Source organism: Komagataella phaffii, chromosome 4 (assembly GCF_000027005.1).
Source record: "Komagataella phaffii GS115 chromosome 4, complete sequence".
NCBI lineage: Eukaryota > Fungi > Ascomycota > Pichiomycetes > Pichiales > Pichiaceae > Komagataella > Komagataella phaffii.
The window spans coordinates 995,640-1,021,166 of record NC_012966.1 but is presented as its reverse complement, the minus strand read 5'-3'; the positions used below and the strand labels follow the sequence as shown (position 1 = coordinate 1,021,166).

General features: G+C 40.7%; 12 protein-coding genes across 12 annotated transcripts; 6 read left to right on the top strand and 6 right to left on the bottom strand.

The window, feature by feature from the left end:
* Positions 1-31: 31 nt before the first annotated feature.
* PAS_chr4_0521 (Ubiquitin-protein ligase (E3) that interacts with Rad6p/Ubc2p) lies at positions 32-5,590 on the bottom strand (the record flags this gene model as incomplete). Its single annotated transcript, XM_002493910.1, has 1 exon — positions 32-5,590. The coding sequence occupies one exon, from the start codon at positions 5,588-5,590 to the stop codon at positions 32-34; it is 5,559 nt and encodes a 1,852-aa protein (XP_002493955.1).
* A 631-nt stretch (positions 5,591-6,221) lies between these two features.
* PAS_chr4_0520 (Hypothetical protein) lies at positions 6,222-6,431 on the bottom strand (the record flags this gene model as incomplete). Its single annotated transcript, XM_002493909.1, has 1 exon — positions 6,222-6,431. One exon carries the CDS (start codon positions 6,429-6,431, stop codon positions 6,222-6,224), a length of 210 nt encoding a protein of 69 aa, XP_002493954.1.
* Positions 6,432-6,646: 215 nt separating this feature from the next.
* PAS_chr4_0519 (Nonessential protein of unknown function) lies at positions 6,647-7,756 on the top strand (the record flags this gene model as incomplete). Its single annotated transcript, XM_002493908.1, has 1 exon — positions 6,647-7,756. One exon carries the CDS (start codon positions 6,647-6,649, stop codon positions 7,754-7,756), a length of 1,110 nt encoding a protein of 369 aa, XP_002493953.1.
* A 27-nt stretch (positions 7,757-7,783) lies between these two features.
* Positions 7,784-9,364, bottom strand: PAS_chr4_0518 (TFIIF (Transcription Factor II) largest subunit; the record flags this gene model as incomplete). The annotated part of the gene is made up of 1 exon (XM_002493907.1): positions 7,784-9,364. One exon carries the CDS (start codon positions 9,362-9,364, stop codon positions 7,784-7,786), a length of 1,581 nt encoding a protein of 526 aa, XP_002493952.1.
* Positions 9,365-9,554: 190 nt separating this feature from the next.
* PAS_chr4_0517 (uncharacterized protein) lies at positions 9,555-9,917 on the top strand (the record flags this gene model as incomplete). The annotated part of the gene is made up of 2 exons (XM_002493906.1): positions 9,555-9,605; positions 9,654-9,917. The coding sequence occupies 2 exons, from the start codon at positions 9,555-9,557 to the stop codon at positions 9,915-9,917; spliced, it is 315 nt and encodes a 104-aa protein (XP_002493951.1).
* A 394-nt stretch (positions 9,918-10,311) lies between these two features.
* PAS_chr4_0516 (Low-affinity zinc transporter of the plasma membrane) lies at positions 10,312-11,400 on the bottom strand (the record flags this gene model as incomplete). Its single annotated transcript, XM_002493905.1, has 1 exon — positions 10,312-11,400. The coding sequence occupies one exon, from the start codon at positions 11,398-11,400 to the stop codon at positions 10,312-10,314; it is 1,089 nt and encodes a 362-aa protein (XP_002493950.1).
* A 1,586-nt stretch (positions 11,401-12,986) lies between these two features.
* On the top strand, positions 12,987-14,546 carry PAS_chr4_0514 (Purine-cytosine permease; the record flags this gene model as incomplete). The annotated part of the gene is made up of 1 exon (XM_002493904.1): positions 12,987-14,546. The coding sequence occupies one exon, from the start codon at positions 12,987-12,989 to the stop codon at positions 14,544-14,546; it is 1,560 nt and encodes a 519-aa protein (XP_002493949.1).
* A 276-nt stretch (positions 14,547-14,822) lies between these two features.
* PAS_chr4_0970 (uncharacterized protein) lies at positions 14,823-16,802 on the top strand (the record flags this gene model as incomplete). Its single annotated transcript, XM_002493903.1, has 1 exon — positions 14,823-16,802. The coding sequence occupies one exon, from the start codon at positions 14,823-14,825 to the stop codon at positions 16,800-16,802; it is 1,980 nt and encodes a 659-aa protein (XP_002493948.1).
* Positions 16,803-16,950: 148 nt separating this feature from the next.
* Positions 16,951-18,564, top strand: PAS_chr4_0513 (Subunit of the cytosolic chaperonin Cct ring complex; the record flags this gene model as incomplete). The annotated part of the gene is made up of 1 exon (XM_002493902.1): positions 16,951-18,564. One exon carries the CDS (start codon positions 16,951-16,953, stop codon positions 18,562-18,564), a length of 1,614 nt encoding a protein of 537 aa, XP_002493947.1.
* A 25-nt stretch (positions 18,565-18,589) lies between these two features.
* Positions 18,590-21,052, bottom strand: PAS_chr4_0512 (Nucleolar protein, forms a complex with Noc4p; the record flags this gene model as incomplete). The annotated part of the gene is made up of 1 exon (XM_002493901.1): positions 18,590-21,052. One exon carries the CDS (start codon positions 21,050-21,052, stop codon positions 18,590-18,592), a length of 2,463 nt encoding a protein of 820 aa, XP_002493946.1.
* A 149-nt stretch (positions 21,053-21,201) lies between these two features.
* PAS_chr4_0511 (Mitochondrial beta-keto-acyl synthase with possible role in fatty acid synthesis) lies at positions 21,202-22,518 on the top strand (the record flags this gene model as incomplete). Its single annotated transcript, XM_002493900.1, has 1 exon — positions 21,202-22,518. One exon carries the CDS (start codon positions 21,202-21,204, stop codon positions 22,516-22,518), a length of 1,317 nt encoding a protein of 438 aa, XP_002493945.1.
* Positions 22,519-22,525: 7 nt separating this feature from the next.
* On the bottom strand, positions 22,526-25,183 carry PAS_chr4_0510 (uncharacterized protein; the record flags this gene model as incomplete). Its single annotated transcript, XM_002493899.1, has 1 exon — positions 22,526-25,183. One exon carries the CDS (start codon positions 25,181-25,183, stop codon positions 22,526-22,528), a length of 2,658 nt encoding a protein of 885 aa, XP_002493944.1.
* Positions 25,184-25,527: the final 344 nt, after the last annotated feature.

The following is a 25,527-nucleotide window of genomic DNA, read 5'->3' as shown; positions in this document are numbered from 1 at the left end:
AACTATAAAGTATGAGTTATCTTCCCATCATTTACATTGTATCCCAACCACCAATATCAACAGTGCCTTCGAGCTTCCTGGCTGTATAGTTAGGTATATCGTGTTGTAACCATATGTTAGTTAGGCGCTTGTACCTCTTCTCATTCAGATAGAGCGGTCTATTATTCTTGACCTCCTCATCCAACTCTCCATGGCAATTGAGGTATGGTGATTCGTAGAAAGATCCATTTCCATTATACAGCACCAGTATTGCACTGCACTTGGGGACAAAAAATATTCCCACTTCGTTAAGACAATCGTAATTACAATGTATGTTGCATTGACCCATCTTCATTCCGATGGCGCTTTGTTGCATATCCAATATTGTTCCACAAAAGAGACACACCGCAGGATCTTTTGGCCGATTCTCCATGCGGTAGTAGTAGTATGTGAAAAACATATCCAATCTCTCAGGGAGATTTATTAATTCAATGTACCCTGGATACTGCAAAGATAAACGTTGAATATCAAATTGTTTGGCCATCAATCTGTATGAGAGTTCATTCAACATAGCTGTTCGGGTATCGAAAATTTCCAAAAGCATCTCATGCAGAGGAGGCAAATGCAGCATATGTGAAAGTTTGTCCAACTCAAGAGGAATATCGTCCAACTCATCAAAATCTATACCAGACCAATCAGTATTTCTCATGGATGCCAATAACACACATCTTCTCAGGAATGGAGTCATCAGTCTAACAATCATGGAATAAAAAACTTGATAAAATTTGTCTGTATCTTTGTAAGGAAACTCACTTTTATAGTGTTGCAAAAGCAAATGGATCACCAATGGTTTGGTACATTCGATTCCTTCCTCGTTCATTAAATCGTCTGACAAACATGGAATATCTAGGAAACTACATTCCTCATTATTATAAAAGTTGTTGCTAACCAGGTGTGCACAGAGGTTGTAAAATGCTTGTATAATGTGTTTAGAATAGAACATTCGAACGATTGCAGAGTATGATAATCCCAAGCTCTCTGAGGGATAAACGGCCACCACATACTTGAAGAAATCACAAGATCCAAACGCTAGGTCAACGTCTTCTGCATTGAAGTAACGGATAATGGCAATTTGTGCTTCACCAAATGTCAGCTCCTTGGGAACTGCGCCTTGCAGTTGATTATTAATATTTTCCATAATGATACAATCTCTGTAATGGTTCCATACCTTCAATATGGTCAGTAACTGGTTAGAGATTTTCTGGGTCAGGATCGTGGGACACTCTGGTATTACACTGCTTCCACGCAATCCAATCTCTGCTGATTCAATAGTATTCACTAACACATCCAGAGCGCGTTCTTCTGAGACAGGTAGGCTGCCACTTTCGGTGAGACTCTGCAACGAGGTAGACAGACACTCCTGATATGATACTTGGAAGCTACTGGTTCTTTTCTTGATTGACTGAGATCCCAATGATTGCTGAAAACGTGCCATAAATTCCTGGGAGACAACGAAGGCATGCTGATGAGTATATTGATGAACGATTTTATCAATTGAGCTTAGAGTAAGAGAACTAAATGAAGCTCCAGGGTTCAAATAATTGGCTAATGATTGATTGTTCTGATGTAATGATACAGGGACAAATATATTATTCAATGATTTGCATAAAGGGCAAAGAAACTCATTCTTAGTTGAATCCTCGGGGACGGTCCTGGTTATCTGAGTTTGCCTACTTTTGATACTTTCCATGTACTCGAGGTAGCAACTGAAATGCATCCCATGTCCACAACTTGATACAACAGGTTTGCTATGGGCGTATGACCGAAACGTTGTTGGTAGTCCAGGTCCAATAGAATAGGGTTTCTTTACTCGATTGTTGAAAGATTTCCATTTTTCGTTGTATTTCGGGTCATCCAAACAACTTTTGGAAACTTTAACATCCAGACATTCATTATCCGAGAATGCTTTGATGAACCAGTAATGGTCATCAAAAGGAATATCCCGGAACTCTGAAGAGTCACTAACATGGCAAATCATACCGAAAACATTCTTTTCTGAAGCAGGTATTCGGCACAGGATGCATTGTTCTTCGAAATTCTTCGGTGAAGGTGGATCGCATCCTGTAACTTGGCTCGTTTCACTTACATCTTCAAAATTATTATTTCTCAAAAACTTCTCCTGTTGCCTTTTAAACTTGGCTAGAATTTTGGCACTTTTTTCCTTTCCTATTTTGCGTTTTCTTTCCACTTCGCATTCATCATTTCCTGGTTCAATGTTACCGCTAACTATTGACGCATAATTGAAATCCGTTATTTTTTCTCGGAGCATTGAAGCCTCTGTTTCTGAAAAACCTGGTGAGTCATGCAAAAAGACAAAAATAGCCTTCAACTTGGCGTGAAACCTGCTAAATGTTTGATTCTTTGAGCTACTGTATAGTAATTGAAATATGTTTGTATGATCATCAAGAAAATGCTTTAAAATCGATGTTCCACTAATCATTACGCAGACATGAATCAAATGCAGCAAAAGATCGAAAATTGTGGCACTGAAAGTTAGTTTCGACTCTATAACGTATTTCAAAGTTGAATAAATAAACTTAGCAAATACGTCCGTTTGCGAAAATAATGGTAGTCTACTAAATGGAGAATTGTTAGTATACTTCACCTTTTTTGGTGAGAAATACTGTTTATCCACTGATTCGCCAGTCTTGTCCTTCTTTCGTTTCAATAGAATCTGTAAGGCCTCCTCTCTCTTGTTGGAGGTATAATGAATATAATAAGGATCAATTGCATTGTAGAGCTTGTCTTTGACTTTGTATAATCCATTGTCGTGATAACCTTTTGGAGGGGAAAAGTCTGCAACCTCCTTCAGATAGTAGTCAAACTTCTTCTCGCATGATATGTGCTCCGGAACTTCGCTTAGGATTTGGCTAAAAGTCAGAGGTTTGAAAGCTAAACTGTGTATGATCTCTCTTTTGATAGTTTTCTCCAACCCTCCATCCTCAGAAGTGACATCAAGGTGAGTATCTTCGGTCAAAAGGTTAATTAAGCTCAAAAGCGACTCTTCAACGATATAGGGAATAGTAACTTTGTCATACACAGATTCATCTTCAGTAATTCCATTACACCAGTTTGTCAGTCCCCATTTGTCCAAGAAGGAAACTAGAGCAGTGCTGGGATCTTCTATTGAGAAGAAAACCTGTACCATGAACAAGTCACGCATAAAACCACACTCTCGGATGCCACTGTCTCTGTATATATGCATTTGAGTTCTAATAGTGAACCCATTTCTAACCCAGTATCCGATTTTTATTTGAGATAGGATCACAAGAGTTCTTAAGGGAAATTCGAATATCCGTTGCAAGCGGTGTGCATCTTCTGCACCAACTTTGTTCACCTCTGCATCAAGCTCAAATAAATGAATCAGATCTTGAGGTGTTTTCAAAGTTTTGTTCATCTCTATAACCCAAGAAACAAATGAATGCAAGGGATGTAATAAACTGACCACTTCTGTCGATATATCATAGTTCGTCACAATAAAATCCGGAGGATTGCAGTTTTGCATCCTAACTCTTTTGAAAACAGAAAGTTGATCAGCGATTACCTTCTCGGTTTTATTGTAGAAGCAATATTGATAGAGCGTATTGATCAAACTCTTTATTTCGTTTCTAGTTAATTTTTGATATTCCTCTTCCGTCAGTCTTGTAACACATTTAGCAAAAGCCTCACAGAAGTATGAAATTAAAGAAATAGCATAAAAATAAATCGCATAGTTATTCGACTCATATTGTACATGCTCTTCGGCTGCTCGTTTCATTGTTGAACAACCTTGAAATAGTCCAACAAGATCGATAATGTCACCCCATAAATCATGATCAAATAAAAATTCATGCTTCGTACTTCTGCTTATCAAATGACTCATATCAAACATGATCTGGCCCCATTTTTTGTTTTTCATTGCATCGAAGTTAACCTCCGTGACATCAGGATCCCCCTCTACCCTTGTCAAAAAAGAATACACAACCAGCAACATTCTCTTCAAATCACCTCGTTCAAGCGAAACATCCGTGTTGGCAGAGGAGGCAAATAGCTGTGTCGATAAACACACCATAAGAGAGTTTTCGGGCTCTCGATCTAGTGTGAGAAACATTTGGGCAATTTGAGGGTAGATATCAACATACTGACAGTTGATGAAAACCCTGTATTTTTGGTTAGCCAATAGTGCAGAGACGTAAATATCATGAATGGTCGTTCTGAGGGACTTCCATAGCCTTATGTCAAAATACCAAAGGTACTGTAAACGGGAGCCTCTGAACGAGTTTTTAGCATGAGATGTCAGATCGTATCCCACTTGCTGTGTTAATCCTCTACTTATATCCCATACTTTGGGTTCATGTTTGCTATTCATGTAAGAGATATAAAACCTTTGAGGAACGTTGACTAAATTATCTGGAAAATTCAAAATTTCATATAATTCACCTAAAAGTCCATGCTCCAACAAATGATCATCGTTAAATGTTTCAATACTCATATCAGCCAAACCAGGAGACCATTTCTGTAGAAACACCTCGCAAAAAACATCTCTCACAGATTGAAACATACGGAATAAAGGCGTTGTAGTTAAATTATCCATCCATTTAACTATTTCATCACACATTTCCTCCCTGAAAACATCTCTGTAGCTTCTGATGACGTAACGCATCCCATAATTATCAAGGATTGTTTTCTTTGATTCTATCATAGCTTCATCTCCACCTAAAACATAAGCTTTTCCGTAATTTTGTATCTGATTGGCGACCATCTCGGCAAATTCTAAGGAGTTACCGTTGATCGCACGAATACACTGCACAGCATCTCTATATTGTTTCAACTGATCATTGTAAAGCACGAGCATATAATGCGAACTAGTGGTATCTTCAGCGTGGTACACTTGTTCGCTCAGATTTGATTTTTTAGAGTAGTCAATGACTGATGACAAATTCTGTTGGTTCGAACCAATTGATAGAGTTGATGTGGCCAGGACGTCGATGGTATAATCTAAAATGATGGAAAAATAGCAGTGGAGTCTTTGTAGGTAATCTTCAGGAAGATCCGGAATCTTGCTTGGATCTTTCGTAAAATGTTTGCACCCGATGGGAGAAGCCCAAGCCTCTGAATCTCCGCAATCACAAACACCTACGTTTTCTCTTTGGGTAATGTTGATGAAATATTTGTGTCCTTCATGAGAGGAACTTTCAAAGCATGCTTGACAGAGAGCGCATGTGTCAACGGTGCTACATGTTAAGCATCGATAACATGCCTCTCCACGTTTAAATTTTTTAGCACATGGCATGCCAGGATGATCAGAATGAGTAAGGGTGGAATCCTCCGCTACCCATTCAAAGCTATCTGACACGGAATCTGATGGGTCATAGCAATTCTTTCTCTCATTCCATTGAAGGGCCGGGAGTTCTTGTGGAGGTGGAAAACAGTGTTCTAAGTATTGGCCCTCCTCTGTGATGATATAGTATAACGTTTTCCGTATATCTTTCCGGACCTGGTTACTAAACTTGAAATCCGAGTTAAACGGTAGCCTCACGAGATAGCTACTTAGTCTATCGAAAGAGTCCATTTGGGTACTATTGCCACCCTAGATCGTTTAGTAAGGATACTTGTTGGTGTAGTTTGGTAAACGCGACTACCAGAAATTTTGATGGAGATGGGTCTGGGGAGCACTTAATAAAAGGATTATACAGACAAGAACATGAGATAAAAGAGGTCTATAGGATTTAACTAGGATGCTCAAGTAGAAACAGTATTGCCATAAGGGCAGTGAGGGAATATTTTGGGCGGCTTTAAATTCTGTCGGCTTAGTCACATGTGTTGGTTTAATAGCACCTTGAAATTACCCAATAAATACATGTTGAATAACACAGGAGCAGAACGAACCCACGACTAGCAAAGCTTTGAATTTCCCAGCAACTGATTTCTTTTTCACATCAAGAAATCGGTCGTCATGATCAGTCTACAGATCAATGCATACGAGTAGCAGACATGAGATGAGCTTGACGGTAGATGAACAATTCCGGAAATTAGCCTCCCAAAGACTCAGATCCAGTACCGTACCATTTTAATTCCTTCAAGCAGCATCGCCAAGCTGATAATCATGTTCATCATCTTGAATTTCCCAAAAACTCATCCATGGACATAATTTTGATTATCTATTTAATGATTTTCTCTGTTTGTTAGGTATAGCCTTACACTTATTCATCATCATCCTCCTCATCTTCGTCTCCACCACCAATCTTACCCTTGATGTCCTTCCATAGCTTTCCTCTGTTATGAGCTTCATACCAGCTAGTCACTCCAGCGTCGAAAAAAGCCTGGAATGCGAAGGCACCAGCAAACACACTGGCAACATAAGTAGAGTTTCTTTTGAAGATTAGGTTATAAATATTTGTGAATGCTGACATGTTGGTATGTGAGTTTAGTAGTTGGTTTTCTCTGTTCTGGTTTGGAATAAGTTGTAGGTAATTAGTGATTGGCGAGTTCTGATTGGTTGTCGCGAAACTGTGCTTTCTTCATCCATCGTCTTGAGTACCGATTACGTAAGAGCTAATTTTTCTAGTTATCTTCGCCCTCCCTTTCCATTCCCGTCCCTTCTGGTACTTCCTGCCAATAGCACACAATGCCCACAGAATTAGAGGAACTAGTTGAATTTTTGCATTCACCTCAGCATGCAGTGAAACAGATAGCTTTGGATAACCTGGTGCAGTTTTCTCCAGCAAATGCTAATCCAAAACTGTTCGCCTATGACAATTATAGACCAATCAAAGATTTGAAAGAGATAGCTTTAAAACGACCCGAAACAACGACAACTATTATGGTCGGGCATGCGGTTACTATTTTGGCTAATCTCTGTAGTGATACTGAAATGAGAAGGCTGATCACGGAGGACGATGCATTTATACAATTTGTTGCCTCGTCAATCATCGACCTAACTAACCGAAACGCTGATTTGTTTTGTATATTGTTGGCAAACATGGCTAAGTTGGATTACATCACCAGAATTTTTGACATGGACATTTCGGGTGTTTCCAAGGATGACGCTTTCACTAGTTCAAACATAATGGATTGCCTGATGGACTGTTTTGTCAAAGGTGCAGACAGATCTTTAAATGTAAATGCAAACTTTGATTATTTGGCTTACTTCTTTGCTGATATTTCAAGATTCAAGCACGGAAGAGACTACTTTGTGACTGAGCAAGACTATGATAATGTTGTTCCCATTTCAAAGTTGTTGGTTTTCACAGAGAAGTATGATTCCAAAGTGAGACGAGAAGGAGTAGCTTCAACAATTAAGAACTCCTTATTCGACACTGAAAAGCATATGAAGCTGCTCACTGATGAAGCCATCAATCTGCTACCATACATACTTTTACCGATTGCTGGGTCTGAGGAGCTAGATGAGGAAGAAATGTTCAACTTGCCAGAAGAATTGCAACTACTGCCTGCAGACAAAAAGAGAGAGCCAATAAGTGACATTATTGCTGTTCATCTGGAAAGTTTACTATTGTTGTGTGTAACAAGAGAAGTCAGAGAATTATTAAGAGAAAAATCTGTTTATCCTTTAATCAGGGAACTTCACAAAGTCACAAAGGATGAACTAGTGGCAGAACTTTGTGACCGTTTGGTACAAATGTTAATGAGAGACGAAGCACCAACTACTCAAGAGGTGGACGCAATGAACAGCGATGAAAGCGATGATGATGAGGACAGAATTGTAGAAGTTGCATAAAGAAACTATCTATACATCAATTAATAGTCATACACTGTCCTTTAGGTACAGCAGACCTTGATCGAATCTGCAAAGCTTCTTTACATAGTTCTTGAGTCTTTCCTTATTATCGGGATGCTTGTGAATCTTGTGTTTTAGTGTACTGATGAGATCTTTCAACTTTAAAGGTTTCTCCATAATAATATCGACTACGTCCTTTTCTGTGATAATACCGTACTCCGAATCGCTTGAATTTTCCAATTTGACTCTCTTCGAAGGAGAGTTCTCTTCAATTTCCCCATCGTATCCAATTTCACGCTTGACTATATACGGGTTCCACTCTCCTTCAGGAAATTCTTTCAGAACGGAGCGTGCTGCCTTTAGAGTAATGTAACCTTGCTTATAAGATGCAACTCTGATCTTCGGACCCAGTGATGGAGACAATGATTTTCTACCAAGCGGTGAGGCAGTACTAGTCTTGATCGATGGAAATCCCTCCGTTCCTTCTTTTTTCACGTCAGGTTCTTGTTGTTCTTCTTCCTCTTCAGATTCTGACTTAGAAAGGTAAGGGTTTTCCTCATCATCGGATTCATAAATATCGTTCTTTTCCTGTTTAACCAAAACTTTCTTGAGCTTTTTACCTTCTTGGTTAACCTTTCGTGACTCGAACAGATCATCCAGATCATTATCATTATCTTCAGCCAGAAGATCTCCAACATTATTAGCTCTTGACATCTCCAGTCTCATTCGCTTCTCACTTTCCTTATTCTCCTGCTCATTACCGTCCATAATAGGAGCCTCCTCATCATCTGCAAATTCTTCGTCGAAATCCAGATCATCATCTTCAACATTCTTGGAAGATTTGTTTCCTCCAACTACAGTTCTCATTCTCTGAAATCGAATATCATTCGAAACAGCTGCATTGTCTTCCTTCATGTGTTTCATTAACCAACGCGGCACTTTGGAATTTTTCTCCATTTTTGCTTCGGCTTCTTCCAAAGTCAAAGTGGCATATTTGTTTCTTGGGGTGAACTTGTAGACTTTCTCCGCTGGAATCATTTTGAAGCCATCATTGTCAAAGACAAGAAGTACATACGTGTCAGGATTTCCCGCTTCATAGTTTCCTACAAATGTGTTCTCTCCATCATAATCTTCTAATACCCAAGGATAATACTCTTCATACCTAATCTTACGCTTTTGGTCATCCACCATTCTTACCTGTTTTGTCTTTTTTCTGAAGAAATTGGCTCTTCTGACAAGCCTTGCACCTCCATCCGGGGCTACGACAGACATGTCGGCTCCATGTTGTTCGCTGGAACCAGTTCCTTTATTGCTGTCAGCCAATGATTCCTCATTCGCCAATTTATCTGCCTTCTTGCTAGCTCTACGCTCGTCTATTTCTTTCCTCGTTAATTGAAACTGCAGGTTAGTAGGATCTTTTCTGTGCAGACGAACAGGTTGAGTAAACTTGTTGAAGTTTACTTTTGATTGGGATTGGAACTTGAGAATGTGATATCTGACATCCTCGATCTCTTCTCGGGTACAGCTTTTGAGAGTTACCTCGCTAACTGCAGCTTCTTGTTTGATTTTGGTATCAGGCTGAAGCTTTCCATTCCCTGAAGCCGACATATTTACGACACAAGGAGGTTGGAGGAAAAGGGAAAAGGGAAAAGGTTAAGGGAAATAAAGAAAGTACGAGATAATGCTTACCAAAAGTGAGTAGATTTTGAAATGGGTAAATCTTCGCGACAGCATTTTCCAGAAGGAGAGCTCTCAAAGGGCATTCTCCTTTCATCACTGTCTATTGTTCTCTACAAACATGTCCAAAGATCAAGTCAAATATAGCTCTAGCATTACCCACAATAACGCAGTAAGTTGAGTTTTCACTAGTAGATAGCCAAAGTCTGAACTAACAAAGAAGGCGATTCAGTACGTTCATGATGTAACAGGATTGGCCTTTGGGACAGCTGCTGGTATTTTGAAGGTTGAATCATTACAAGGAGTAGCATTCTTTGTAATATTATCGATACTGTCGAACCTCCTTTTTTATGTTTTGAAGATCAGAGGACATGCAAGCCAATATTTTGAGAGGCCTTTAAAAGACATTTATTTGAAGGGGCTAACTCGTAGCATTTCAGGATATTTGATGATGTGGTGTTTGGTGACGGCTCTTTGTGAGTAGGTTGAACGATGACATGTATTGGCTGCTATATGGATAATGAGAAATGAATATTAATGGGGGTAGTTCATCTGCGATAACCGAGTAAGTATTGTTGAACACTCTTGCACCATTCGTGATTATTCTATCATGATTTGATGTAAAAGTCATTAGTTAAGGTCCAACTTCTTTTTCCACATCGAAGACTTGTTTAACTCCAGATTGTTGCTGAACTTACGTTGGACGTTTGTTCTTGGATTAACCTGACTCACAATATGGCTTCAGGTCATGCATCACCAGTTCAGTGTAATCTAGCTAGGAAAGAAGTATGAAATAATCAGCTACAACTAACGACATTAATTACACTAAAAAATTCTATCTGCATGTTTTACCATTCACGTATCATTAAAGTAGTCGATTAGGCCCATTTTCCAAGTAGAGCCATCAACCCAGTACCAAGACACATGATAGCATATGCCCACAAAAGACGTTTCAGTCCTCCCTTACCATTGAATTGGGTACTGAAAATAAACTCATGCGCCATGAGTTCAACCAAACCCGTGTATATCAGAATACCAGCAGACACAGCATCAAAGCATCCGTTGGTGATAAGAGCAGTACTCGAACCTGCAGCATAAGAGTGACGAACACCAAGTCCGATGGCAATTGCAATCGGGGTAGTAAGACCATAGGCAAGAGCAAAGAACCATGGAGTGAGCCTGCGGTTATGTGGCCATGGAGTTGCGGCGATTCTAGTTCCCAAACCCAGACCTTCAAACATCTGATGGAATACTATCACTGGATACAACGTGGTAAACTCATCACCTGATGTAGCCAAAGTTAAACCGACGAACACAGAATGGAAGATGATACCAAATTCCAGAACGAGAACGGAAATGAACTGGCTCTTGTAGCTTTCCAAGTTATTGTCTACTAATGTTCCAACATTCTCAATATCTTGGTGTTCATTCTGATGAGCAAAGTGGTTCTCTAGAGTGTTTTCTGGGTTCATTTGTTGGGGTTCAGGAGCTGGTTGTGTATTCAAGTCAAGACCCGTTCCAACTTCATCATCCTCTTCATTTTCAAGCTTTGAGATCTTGTCCGCATTTATCTGTTTTTCTTCAGCAACTTCTAACTTATGGTCCATGAATCTAAATGTCATCAATTCACCAAAACACATCACAAAAATGGATACCAATGCAATGGCGAAAGCGTATGGGTAGTCTTCGAATCCCTCACCCAAACATTCATCTGAAAGAGCTTCATTTGCAGGTTGGAGCAAATGAATAAAGGCAGTTGCGATAATAACACCAGAGCCAAAGAACTTTGCTATGAAAAAGCACCAGTCTGGCAACCTTATGAACGAGTATCTTGATGACAGGATGGGGAAAAAGGCACCAAACATGGAGGTAACCAGAATCACAAACACTGATGAAATTCTGGCACCCATGTGTTCACCATTAAAATCACTCTCAGTTGAGCATGTGGTTTCTCTAGGGAATAACATTGTACTAATGAAGGGAAGATTACGGGAAATCGGACGGTGTTAAATATCATCTCCTAAAAACGATGCAATTTTAAGCTTTTTCTCAAATTGGTTATGACGATGGCAGGGCAACCAGTGCTGTCCGTCAACCTTGCTGGTTGGTATCGTTTTTTTTAGGTTATTCATCGAAAGACGAATGCTAGCATTTTTTCAGTGCAGCCCAAAGACGCAATGGATCGATGTCGACCAATAGGAGAATCTTCAAAGCAGCAGCCAAACGACAAAAAAACCAGAAAGACCTCAAACGAGTCTGTGATGATTGTCCCAGGCTATTAAGACCATGTCACTCAAATGAACGTTAAAAAAAAAAAAAAAAAAAAAAAAGAATGCCAGTTTCAGAGACGTTCAATGAGAATTCAAGGCAAAAGTCCTCCAATGTTCATCAAGCTCTGAAATAGTGTTGTCTACCAAAAGGGACAACACTGTGCCATGAACAATAACCAGACTTTTGCACTTCGTGCAATCTCGCTTGTCATAAAACCATGCAGGTTCACTACCTTTTTTTTAAAGACTAATGTGCTGGTCACATGCCTCCCAACCGTCTAGGTACATTCCGGTAATCGTAATCCATGACAGGATGCCAAAAGACCGCAAGATCTGGCTGCCTCACAAACCGGCTAATCTAACCACGACATTGCAATTGTGGTGTTGCAATGCAATAATACTTCGCTTCCATTGTGCTATAATTGGTCCACAGAGAATGCTATCATAGGCCGTGTCTCCGTTCTTTGATGGCTCGAAAAGGACATTGGTTAACCCACAGCCTGCAGGTAGACAGCGTAACTATCCACGAAAGCTGAAGGTGAATACATCTTTCGTCTGCTAACTCTGTCCATTCCCAGCACCAAATGCACCGTTATAGCTCAATCTTATCAGCAGACCAGCTAGCTGTCTTCCAATTGGAAAGTCTCACTCATATGATGGGTGCTTTCTCTTTATCTTTATAAATTCTTCGCTGCAGTTGGGGCTACCCCGTCGATTTCCTGTTAAAGGCGCCCGCATATTTGAGCATATTAGACACTTGGATGTGCAACCATTGTAGGAGCGATTACCCGCACTGATTACCCAGATATCAGATATCCCAAGAAATTTAGGGATGACATCAATAATCCAAGATAATAAATAATTCAATTCCAGAAAAAAAAGTAAAAAGTTCTCTGCATCTTTCCACTCATGTCAGTTCATTTCAATTGTATTGTTTCAGCCAATAACTGGGCGTAGATTGTATCACTCGCTGATTGTACGTACTTGATCTCGTCCGGCCGCGGAGCGCGGCCACTTTGGTGGACTTTTGTACTATCATCGATAAGCTTTATTATCGCCATTTCTTTTTTCTCGCCTAAAACCTGTGTAACTCGGAAATATTTTCTTATCAGGATGAAGACCAAGGTTGAAAAACTTACAAATCTCCACGGCCATATCCATCGATTAAGTTTATCGCAAATTTGAATCCGAAATTAGGGGTCACTCAAATACCTGGCATTTGTATATAAGGATAAGCTATCTTCTCCTCAAGTTTTGTTTCTCTAGTTGTTTTATCATCGAGAATGTCTGCTTACAAAACTGATATCGAAAAGGCCGACGCTGGGTCGTCTGACAAGAACTCGACATACCAGGTCAAGACAGAGGACTTCCAAGTAGATGAGTCCGTGGCTGAAGTTTCCAAGGGAAAGTTCGCCTGGTATGAGAATTTCACTCTCATGATGAAGGCTGAGACAAGAGGTATTGAAATTGTCCCCGAAGAAGAGAAGACTAGAACTTCCCTGTGGGAGGCCGCCTCCATGTGGTTCTCCGCCAACTTGGTTATCGGTACGTTTGCCCTTGGTGCTATTTCTCAGACTGTGTTTGCTTTGGATTTTTGGTCTTCAGTGCTATGCATTATCTTCTTTAACATGCTGGGCGTGTTCCCCGTTGCTTTTTTCTCCGTCTTTGGAGTCAAGTTTGGTCTTAGACAGATGATTTTGACCAGATTTTTGTCTGGAGATCTGGCTATGAGACTGTTCGCTGCAATTAACTGTATCTGTTGTGTTGGATGGGGTGCCGTCAATATCATGGCTGCTGCCCAATTGTTGCACATTGTTAACAACAAAACTTTGCCTCCTTGGGCTGCATGTCTGATTTTCGTTGTGTTGACCATTCTTGTGACATTCTTCGGTTACGATGTCATTCATGCCTATGAGAAATGGTCCTGGATTCCCAACATGTTTGTGTTCATCGTTATCATTGCCAGAATGTCCATCTCTGGAAACTTTACTTTCGGTACCATGGCCGGAGGTCCAACTGTGGCAGGAAACGTCCTCAGTTTCGGAGGTGCAATTTTTGGATACGCTTCTGGTTGGGCTACTTTCGCAGCCGACTACACCGTTTACATGAGAACAGATACCCCTCCCTTAAAGATTTTTGCCTGGGTTTATTTTGGACTCTTCACTCCATTGTGTTTCACCATGATGTTGGGAACTGCATGTGCCACTGGTATTTTCTCAGACGAATCATGGGCTACTCTCTACTACGACAACGGTGTAGGTGGCTTGGTTTACGCTGTATTGGTCGAGAACTCCTTGCACGGGTTCGGTCAATTCTGCTGTGTTTTGCTGGCCTTGTCTACTGTTGCTAACAACATTCCAAACATGTACTCCATTGGTCTGTCTGCTCAGGCTGTCACCTCCAAAGCTAGACGTGTTCCCAGAATCGTTTGGACTCTTTGCGGAAACAGTGTCACTTTAGCCATCAGTATCCCTGCCTATTACCACTTCGAACGTTTCATGAGTAATTTCATGAACATTATCGGTTACAACTTGGCTATCTACGACACGGTGTGTCTTTCGGAGCATTTTATTTGGAAAAGGGGATTCTCGTCCAAGTACGACGTTATGCTTGAACAATGGCACGACAAGACTGCTGCTCCTCCAGGATATGCTGGACTCATTGGATTTGGCTGTGGTGCCGCTGGTGTCGTCCTGGGAATGAACCAGGTCTGGTACTCTGGGGCCATAGGTAGGTTGATTGGAGATTTCGGAGGAGACGTAGGATTCGAGTTGGGTGCAGGGTTTAGTTTCTTGGGCTTTAACACTGCCCGTTACTTTGAGCTGAAATACTGCGGACGTTAATACGTAGTGTCCAAATATTTGCTTTTATTTAATGTTCATAAGTCTTCTTGGTGTTACAATATAATTCATTTGTTTTAGAGACAGTACCCTGGACGCCGCGTCTGCAACCCGGTGGTGCCTACTTCCCGATTCAGTTTTGATCTATTTTTTGATCTCTCACTTATCACTCAGGATTTACGATAAAGAAACCACACACTTCCTTTTGATCTACCACCACCCATTGGACGCGTTAACACCACCAATTAGCGTAATTTTTCAGGAAGTGTTCGATAATCGATGACTTCAGAAGATCTCATCGTAAAAAGGAAGCCTACAAGGCCAGTGGAATCCTCCAAGTTGTATTCCACCGGCGCTTTCTGGGATAAGGTCAAATCCAAGGCATCAGACACCATGAACTCCGCCGGGTCCTCCCTTTCTGGTTTCGTCTCCACCCCTGTTGATGACAATTCCAGCAGTAGCGACGTCGAAGAACCTCACATGGTCAGGGAGTTTGGTCCGCTTGGTGAATTGCTACTGCTGCATAATAGGAATCTGCAATTGTGGGACTGGCTACCAATCGATAGAATGGACCAGAGTACTCCTGGCGGAACGTTGTACTTAATTGCGAGTCTGGAACTTCCTAGTGATCCAATCATGGTTAAATTGATTAGCAGTAACCGCATCACGAACGTGTACCAAGTTTTGTATTGCGTGGACCAGGGCTGCAATGATTTGCTATTCACAGTTTACACAATCGGTAATGAAGTTGAATCCCAGGACATTCTTTCGGGGGTGTTCCCCCATGATAGCAAGGTATACTATAAAGGTGGCAAAGAGTCCAATTATTTCTCAATCTCAACTGGTAAAGGTAAAACAGTTCTAGTCAACAAGTCGACCTTTGCTGTGGAATTCGAATTCAATGCAAGGGTGATTAATAACGTGCCTGTGGTAGATGTATGCGGGTCTTGGCTTGCCTACAATGCTTCTTCGGATGACTTGATCTGCAAAGGTGTTGGTGTTCCGTCTGTGGACGGTGATGTGGAAACACAAGAGAAGTTACTGCCAAAACAATACAGGGTTCCTAGACCAAGAACGTTACTGCAAAGAGTACTCAGCAACATGTCCACCACTGCGATGGACAGCATTTTCAAATTGACAGAACTTTCGTCAAAGAAAGTTAAGCAAATGTTGGATCCAGATCAAAGGAATAAGGTTGAGAAATCCAACAATATCAAAAATACCATAACTAAACTTTTAAACACTCTCAATGGAATTTCTCAAAGCCATTACATCGTTTTAGTGTGTCTGCTCACGATGGAACCAAAGCTGGTCTTTTTGGTACCTGGGGGCTGTTCACACGTTTCTATATCGCCCTATGATATGCTGCTGACATCCACAACTCTCAGAGGTGATGATATTCTTATTTGGGATTTTACAAGATTGTCCAATGAGATAGTATTGGTTGATAAATTGAGAAGAGGGAATACACCCGGTATAATAAGTAGGGTCCTATGGGGTGGAGCAGCTACTAAGGGTATAGGAGTTCTCAGCAGAAATAATGGGTCAATTATCTGGTTTGGAATACGATTTGATGGTTTAGGGATTGTACACGATAGGAACACAAGTTGGGTTCTATCTTGTACCGGGATGAGGGATATGGAATTTGGTCCTGGGATCATTCTAGCTTCCGCAAAGGATACTAAATGGAAAGAAGATTTTTCTAATTTACAGCGGAAACTTTCCCCAGATGCTTGCTTAATGTGCATTGATAAGAAACTAAATCTTCAAATACTCTCCCTCAGCCACAAGTCTATAAATTGGAAGTTCCACCTTCCCCAAAAGAATTTTTCAAAGCTTTTACCCTTTCATGAAAATGAGGAAATAGACAGACGGAAAGCCCTTTTGGAAGAAACTTCCCATGTGCCATCGTTGGATGATCCATTATCTCAAGCGGAGATAGAAACTTGCATTCCTTATCCATCACTCCACCAGAATAGACATGTTAAACTGAAGGTTCTCCAAAATCCTAACATGTCTATTGAGACCTTTTTAGATACTCTTCGCCATGTTGGCTCTTCACTTCAAACCAATACAGTCACATTTGGTCGGCCTTCGGGTAATGCCGTCCTAACAGAAGAAAGTGCGACCTTCTTCAAGGAAGCAATGTCTCAGGAGATCGTCGATCTTTCCAAGTTTGTGAATGATTCTAAACTTTCTACTGATGGTTACAACGACGAAGATTCAACTTTGGATGACTTTCAGGTTTTGAACATATAACTAACCACAGAGATACCCTATTAATTAATTGATTACATAATCTAAAGTAAGTGTACCTCTTTGATGGGTTACCCGCACCTAAACTCTTCCCAGTATCGAACACGAGAAAATAGAGGCGAAATTAATCTCTTCAAGAATTAACTACCAAATGTCCTCGTCGATTCAACTACTAAACCCAAAGGCCGAATCTTTGAGAAGACAGCAAGCTCTGCAGGTTAATATTGCCGCAGCCCAAGGTTTGCAGAGTGTTCTTGCCTCCAACTTGGGTCCCAAAGGAACTTTAAAAATGTTGGTAGATGGAAGCGGAAACATCAAAATCACCAAAGACGGTAAAGTCTTATTATCTGAGATGCAGATTCAAAACCCTACGGCAGTCATGATTGCGCGTGCTGCCTCTGCTCAAGATGAGATTACTGGTGATGGAACTACTACTGTTTGTCTCCTGGTTGGTGAATTACTTCGTCAAGCTGAAAGATTCATCTCTGAAGGAGTTCACCCAAGAGTATTGACAGATGGTTTTGAAATTGCCAAAAGAGAATCTCTGAACTTTTTAGACAGTTTTGTACAGAAAGCTGAAACCATTGACAGGGAGTTATTGTTGCAAGTAGCAAGAACATCTCTCTCCACCAAAGTCAACGCCGATTTAACGGATGTGTTGACCCCAATAGTGACTGATGCTGTGCTACAAGTTAGGACAAACGACAACTTAGATTTGCACATGATTGAGATCATGTCTATGATGCACGAAACAGCCAAAGATACCCAGTTCGTCAACGGATTGGTGTTGGATCATGGTGCTAGACATCCTGACATGCCTAGACGAGTCACAAACGCCAGCGTTTTGATCCTCAATGTTTCGTTGGAATATGAGAAGACAGAAGTGAATTCTGGTTTTTACTACTCCTCTGCTGAACAAAGAGACAAGTTGGTGGCTTCTGAAAGAAGGTTTGTAGATGAAAAGTTGAAGAAGATTGTTGACTTGAAGAACGAGGTTTGTGGATTGGATGAATCGAAGGGCTTTGTTATAATAAATCAGAAAGGAATCGACCCTATGTCGTTGGATGTCCTAGCTAAACATGGTATATTGGCCCTAAGGAGAGCAAAGAGACGTAACATGGAAAGGCTTCAATTGATTTGTGGAGGTGAAGCTCAAAACTCAGTTGATGATCTGTCCCCAGATGTTTTAGGTTACTCTGGACTTGTGTACGAACACACTATCGGTGAAGAAAAATTCACCTTTGTTACTGAAAACAAAGACCCTAAATCTTGTACTATATTAATCAAGGGAGCCACTAACCATGTTGTTGCTCAAACAAAGGATGCCGTGAGAGATGGATTACGTGCAGTTGCTAATGTCATCAAGGATAAATCGCTAGTAGCTGGTGGAGGTGCTTTTTTCCTCAGCGCCTCCAAATACTTGACCGATAACGAATCAAAAATAGCCAAAGGTCGTAGCAAGGTTGGTGTCAAAGCTTTTGCAGATGCCTTGCTTACAATTCCTAAGACCTTGGCTACGAATGCTGGATTCGATGCTTTGGACACATTAGCTAATTGCCAGGATGATCTCGCTGATGGTAGAGTTGTAGGCGTGGACCTGAACTCAGGCGAGCCAATGGATCCAACTGTTGAGGGAATTTGGGATTCGTATAGGGTCTTACGAAATGCTATTTCTTCATCAACAGGTATTGCCTCAAACCTGTTGTTGTGTGACGAGTTATTGAAGGCTGGTAAATCATCATTAAAGCAAGGTCCTCCTCAGTAGTGTAATGCATATATACCTATAAATACTATTTGCCCTTCTTGCGCATCTTCTTTTCTCTGTCGTACTGGTTTTTGTCTGCACCTTCTTCTGTGGAAATGGAGTTGTAGATGTAGGCCATTCTTGCATGGTACTCTTCTTGTTGCTTCTTTTTCTCTTTGATTTGTTCCCTAGCAGTAAATCGGGTGTCCTTTCTGAGCTCCTTCAATGTCAGCTTGCGCTCCTTCTTGAATTGAGAACGCAGCTTGTTCAGTTCCTGTCTATCTCTGTTTGGATCGTACGATTTCTTGTCTGGGTTGAAGTTCTCTTCGAATTTAGGAGTGTTAGTCATAATGGAAATTGCTCTGTGTGCTTGTAATTTCAAAGGACGATGCTCCTTTATATTGACCTTGTAAAGTTGATTTAGCTTTCCTAATAAATCAACTACAAGCTTATCTGAAGCATAGTATTTAACCGAGTGCTTAGATAGCGTGATAAATGGCACCGAAATTTCCACAAAAGAACTCTTTTCTTTCCAGATGAGGGTAAATTTGTCAACAATTTGTAACAGTTTCTCAAGCAGAGCTGGAGTGTCATCTACTGAAGCTTCATGGAAATGAGTAAGTTGGAATTCTTGACTGGCCAACTTGGAGTTAGACTGCAAATTTAAACCAGAAGGTTTGATATGAGAAGTTGCAGTATACAATTGTGTGTAGTCCAGTTTTTCCGGCTCTGGACAGAGAGATATGATGCTTCTCTCCAAAAATCGGTTAACCTCAGGTATAATTCTCTTTGACAAGCTTTGAAACTGATACAAAAGATCCGCCAAGTAAGTACCAATAAGCAGATGCTGGATGTTTGAAATGTCTAGAGTTTCTAATACTTCTGTGATTAAGATGACAGTTGGATTTACCACAAGATGGTACATGTCCGAAGTAGAATAAACATATCCAATCACAGTGAATAATAACAAGTCAGACAATTTGACAGTCACATTATCAGAGTCCAATTTTTCCCCCAATTTCTTCAATTCAGAGCGAAATGCTTGGGTCAAAGGTTCGTTATATTTCGAAGCCATTTCACGTAAAACTACCATCAAGCCTTCAATAACCGATTGAGGGACTGGCTCTTCCAAATCGGCAAGGTAGAGAAAGTGGCCTAAGATTACCGTTGAGAAAACTCCTAATTTTTCTTTGTTTCCTTCTGCTAGTCTTGGTTGGTAAAGATTTAAAATTCTCTTTATCACATCCAAGTGCTCTTCGACCTTGTATGGGATCAAAATGTGCAAAAATTGTTCATGTGTTTCGGGGCATGCAAAATGAGTCTTTTTCGAAGAATTTTGTGAAACTACCTTCTTGTTACCAATGGTTATAGTTACGGATTCAGAGGGGGTCGATTGGATTTTCTCTGTGGTCCCTTCTGAGGAGCTTTCTTCAAAGTATTCTTCAGGTGGAACATTTTTTTCACCGTCTACAAAATCTCCCAGTTCCTCCACCTCTTCATCAGAACCGGCCCAAAAAGTGTCATCCAGTTCATCCCCTTCACCGGTTTTTTCGACATCCATTCCTTGCATACGAAGTTGTCTGTCTTGCTCCAACTTCTGCATCTTTTCTTCTCTTTCTTTAACAATCTCTTCCTCAGTCTTGGTTCTATCAGCTGGAACAGCTCTTCTATCCAAATTCAATGCACGTAAAGTCTCATCATACTTGGTCTCATCCTCAATAGGAGCCTTCGAGTCATTGGTATTCTCATTCTGCATTGATTTCAATTCACCTAGAATGTCTTCAAATTCGTCATCTAGATCCATGATCCTCTCAGAGTCTTTTTCATGTTGTAGCTTTCTTTGTTGTTTGTAGAACTTGGATTTGGCTATAACTTCCTGCATAACCTCAGCTTTGGTTCTTTTTCTAGAAGGTTGATCAACTGTTTCCTCATCTAACTGTCTTTTCTCAGTAACAATAGTGAATCCATCGCCGTCGCCATCTTCATTATCTTCATTGTTGTCTCCAAGTGAAAGACTTTTACCATAATGAGTAAGAGTAATTCCGTCATTATCGGACCCATCGTCATCTTCCAAATTGTACAACGAGTTCTTGCTAGTCTGAGATTGTCTCTCTCTGGTGAATCTTTCCAGCATCTTCTCTTCTGGTGTCATGTTCTTGTCGTTTTCACCGAAACGACGATCAATCACACCTCCCACTTTATTCCTTCTGGATTTTGTCACATCGTATGCAGCTCGCCTCTGTTGCTCACCAACCTGTTTGGAGACGCTTGGTTTAGCTACACCAACGCTTCGTCCGTTGGAAACCTCAAATTTTGTTTTCCCCTTTCTAACCTCAAATGGGTTGAACTGTTCCCTGATTCTACTAATAACCTGTGCTCTATCATCTCGTCTGGTATCGGACGGCGTCTTCCTAGAGTGGCGTTTACCTTTTTGTTTAACATTGGTCTGGCCAGTTAAACCGGCCTCTTTCAAGGTCGCTTTAAGCTTCTTGAGCTGTGACCCTGCCATGATGAGATGTATGAGAATTATAGATTATGCCTATGTAAATTTTTTTTTTTTATGTAAGAGGTTTCGATATTTTTCCTGCACAGAAAAGTACTTAATGGTTCGCGGCCTCATCAACTGGACCCCAGTGTCTTTATCAAGTTGATCCAACGATGACTAGCAGGCGTGTGGTAGTCACTGGTTTAGGATTAGTGACTCCTCTTGGTGTTGGAGTTCGTCAAAACTGGTCCAAGCTAATTGCAGGTTCTAGTGGACTGGTGTCAACAGATGACGTTCCTAATCCAGCCGAATACAAAGATTTGCCAAGTAGGGTGGTTGGAAAAGTTCCGATCGGTTCAGAGAGTGAAGGAAAGTGGGATGCTGAAGCATTTGCATCTAGATGGAGCAATATACGTCGGTTATCACCTTTTATACAATACGCTCTAAAAGGCGCTGAAGAGGCCCTACAAGACGCTCAATGGCAATGCTTTACTGAGACAGATTTTGAAGATACTGGTGTTTGCATTGGTTCAGGAATTGGAGGACTACAGGATATGTACGATAATGCAGTGGGCTTTCATTCAAAAGGCCATAGAAAGATGCAACCTCTTTTCATTCCCAGAATGCTAGCGAACATGGCTGCTGGTAACATTTCCATTCAATACGGATTTAAAGGGCCAAATCACAGCGTTTCTACAGCCTGTGCCACTGGAAACCATGCAATAGGCGATGCATCAAGGTTTATTAAAGATGGTTATTGTGATGTTATGGTAGCTGGGGGGACTGATGCCTCAATTACTCCATTTGCGTTATCTGCGTTTGGTAGAGCCAAATCCCTTTCCACAGCATTTAATGATGACCCCACAAAAGCATCCAGACCTTTTGATGGAGGAAGAGGTGGCTTTGTCATGGGAGAGGGTGCGGGAATTTTGGTTCTAGAAGAGTTGCAACATGCGCTGGATAGAAATGCTAAGATTTACTGTGAAATAGCAGGTTACGGTCTAACTGGAGACGCTCATCATATAACCTCACCCCCAGAAGACGGAAACGGTGCCCTAAGAGCCATGAGGTTTGCCATTACACAGGCAGGGCTTGTTCCCAATGATATTGGTTATATAAATGCGCATGCAACATCCACCTTATTAGGAGATAGAGCTGAAAATTCGGCCATTAACGCACTGTTTCAGAAGAGTAACCCCCAATTAGCAGTGTCAAGTACCAAAGGTGCCATTGGACATCTTCTAGGGGCAGCAGGAGCTGTAGAGTCCATTTTCACTGTCTTGGCCCTATCAGAAAACATTCTACCGCCCACATTGAATTGTGAATCACCAGGAGGTGCAGAGTCAGACTCCAAATCCGAGTTCATTTTCAACTACGTCCAGAATCAAAGTCAAATACTAAACAAGGAGAACAAGTTGAAGGCAGCAATCAATAATAGTTTTGGATTCGGGGGTACTAATGCTTCATTATTATTCAAGATCTATGAATGAAAACAAATTATGCCTTATGCTGTTGACTAATTTTATCTACCAATTTCATAACTCCTGGTGAATCATTGGAATACTTTCGTTCATTTTTTCGATCTGCTGGTTGATTGGCCTCATTTAATCCTGGCATACCATTCAAGATGTATGAGTTAGCCAGTTTGTATTGAAGATCTTTATCAAGTACAGTTGAGGCAATAGGATTGGAATAGACATTAGTTTTAGCTTCACCGATGGATAACCGCTTATTTTGTCCGTTGTATATCAACCCGTTGCCAATACTATTTTGCCGCTTTCCAGTGGTTGCCACGTTTCTCTGGCGTAATCCCAGAATATTAGAATCGTTTAAATCATCCCCGCTAGTTGGAGATATCTCGGTTGAGTAGATCAGTGACCTGTTCAGCGCTTGCTGATGTTGAACAATCTCATCATTACCATAACTCTCCAAGAAGTACATGTAAGACTTTATCATCTTATCGTCATTCTCCATATCCCGCATGGAAGGCTTAGTGGTGAACCGATTAGGATTCGGTACTTTTTTGCTCTTAGACTTTGCCGATGGAACGCCTCCATTACCATTCCCATTTTGATGTACATTCGCATTTCCATTCTCGTTATGTTGGTTGTTGAATTGAAACATTGCAAATGTGCATACATATCCTAATCCATCAACATGAACACTGAATTCTCTGAAGAAGTCTGATATGGTATCTGCACACTCCGGCAGTTTGTAACACAGGATATAAGGCAAGAAGAGCCAACTGAGGATCTCTTTTCCGACCAAATATAACTTAAGGGTGTACAGTTTACAAAAGTCATTTTTGACTTCCTCTGTGTGGTATTTCCCTTCCCATTCTTGAGGAAGATAATGGGTAAATTGAGAAAGATACCTTAAACTCACTTCTGGATCAAAAACTAATGTATCATCAGGAATCGAGTTCTTGCAAATAGTGAAAATAGCCCCCAGCGTTGACACATAGAAAAGAACAGTTCTGCCGGGAGTTAGTTCAAAGTTTAAGAAAAATTCTGGATCTAAAATGGTCACAATTACTAAAACTCCCACAATAGACCCAGAAATGAACATGATGAACTTCAGTAGAGCCGTTGTAGTTTCTTTGGGAAATTGATTGATATACTTGTTGGAACTTTCAGTGGAAATGTTCAGCCTTCTGTTGAAAATGTGAGGTAGTTCATTAAATTCTCTCAGCTTCCACCTAGCGTAAGGAGAGTACTCTCTAGAAGAGATATCCGCAGGATTCGTTTTAAAATCGTAAAAAAATTTGAGGAAATAATACATGATAAAGTAGATGGATAATATTGGTGCCAGAACAATATTAATGATTCCACAAAAAATTAATCTTTTCTTGAGCTCTGTTGAAATTGTGTGACGGTTTCTTTCCTTCAAAGCGGGTAAGTTTATTTGACCCGTTTCGGAGTCAAAGAAGTAGTCAAAGATAGCAATATTCAAATTCCACTGCAACGTGTTGGTTAATAGCTGTACTTTCCCAATCAAAGGTAGCTCTATGTCCAAGTCCAAAATTGATTTATTGTACATTGCAATCATATAGTTTTCCTTTCTTAGAATTCTGTTGGCAATATCATGGGCATTCATTCTTTTTCTTGAAGTTAGGTCTGTATTCTGTGATACTATTGCATTAATATTCTTGTCTCGCAGGATCATTATTCTCTTGACCACTAGGCCCCAACTTATAGTTTGCAACTCATCATCGGATAATCCAAGAAGCAAGTTAAAAAACAACTTCATATCTTTGAGCACCAAGTAGTCTAAAAAGATTTGATAAAGTTTAAGGCAGAGGCCAATGAAGAAAAGCCAATAGATCAATTTTTGAGGGAAGAACCCGATCTTTGAGTAGCATTTGTCAATCTTTACTTGGGAGAATTGGTACACATTCCTATCATTCATCAACTTATCGTAATCTATGCAGTTACCCATGAATGAAAATAACCATACAATAAATACTACAGTGAACAATTCGGTGAACTTATTCATCATGATGCAATTGAATCCATTTCCCGTATAATAGTCGTAAACCTGATGTAGAAATGTGTCCAGATTGGAGACATTTGACCACATCCAGAGGGCCTTATCCATTGGATCCAAGAAATGAATTTGTTTTTTGACAGAAGACTTCAAAGTCCCATTCTGGTTTTCGATATCCGGTGGCTGTCGATGTGAAGTGGGATAATCTTCTTTTTTGGGTAGCTGGAACTTGATTTTAGGGATCTGATTAAACGTTTTCTTAGCAAACGATTGAAAATCAGAGTTGTCCAGATTCTTCCTATTTAAAGAGCTGTCTTCATCCTGTAGCAGCAGCAACTCAGGATTGTCGTCTTCTTGATCTGTGTTGTTGTAATGGAAAGAGCTGGAGTTACTGAACCGAGATGAGTTGTCCATTTGGTTGAATGGATCGTTCCCATCTCCGGAATGGTCAGTCATATGAAGGTTGGAGTCAGTCTGCCGGCTTGTGCGTGGTTTGGAGTCCTCTTCATCGCTAGAGTAATCACTGTAGGCATTGTCGTAGTAAGCCGACTGGTTTTGATCATATAAGGGAATGACACTATCATCAGCAAACAACGGGTTGTGGACGTCTATGTTTCTCGAATTGATGCCAAAAACACGGGATAAAAATGTCGTGTTATTCTTATGCATTCAATCGACAATGTGAGAGATTCAGTGAAGAAAGAGTCCGCGGAGGATGGAGCTGGGGGTGATATTATAATAGAGTAGAGATGGCGTGGAGTGTTGGTGTTTGATAGGAAAGTGATAAGCGTATGCGCGACCATACAAAATACATCTTTACCTCACTGGGATTCAGGGAGTGATCGTCTTTTTGACGAGCGCCCGCGGATAGGTAATCATTCGTGTCTTGTGAGAAACGTACAGTGTGTTACGTAATATGGAAACTTTGTCTGAACAGATTATGCAACGTCGGAATGCCTTCCTTTTGGAAATAAAAAATAATTGGTCCCAAGGTGCCAAGGCGCAACTTAAGT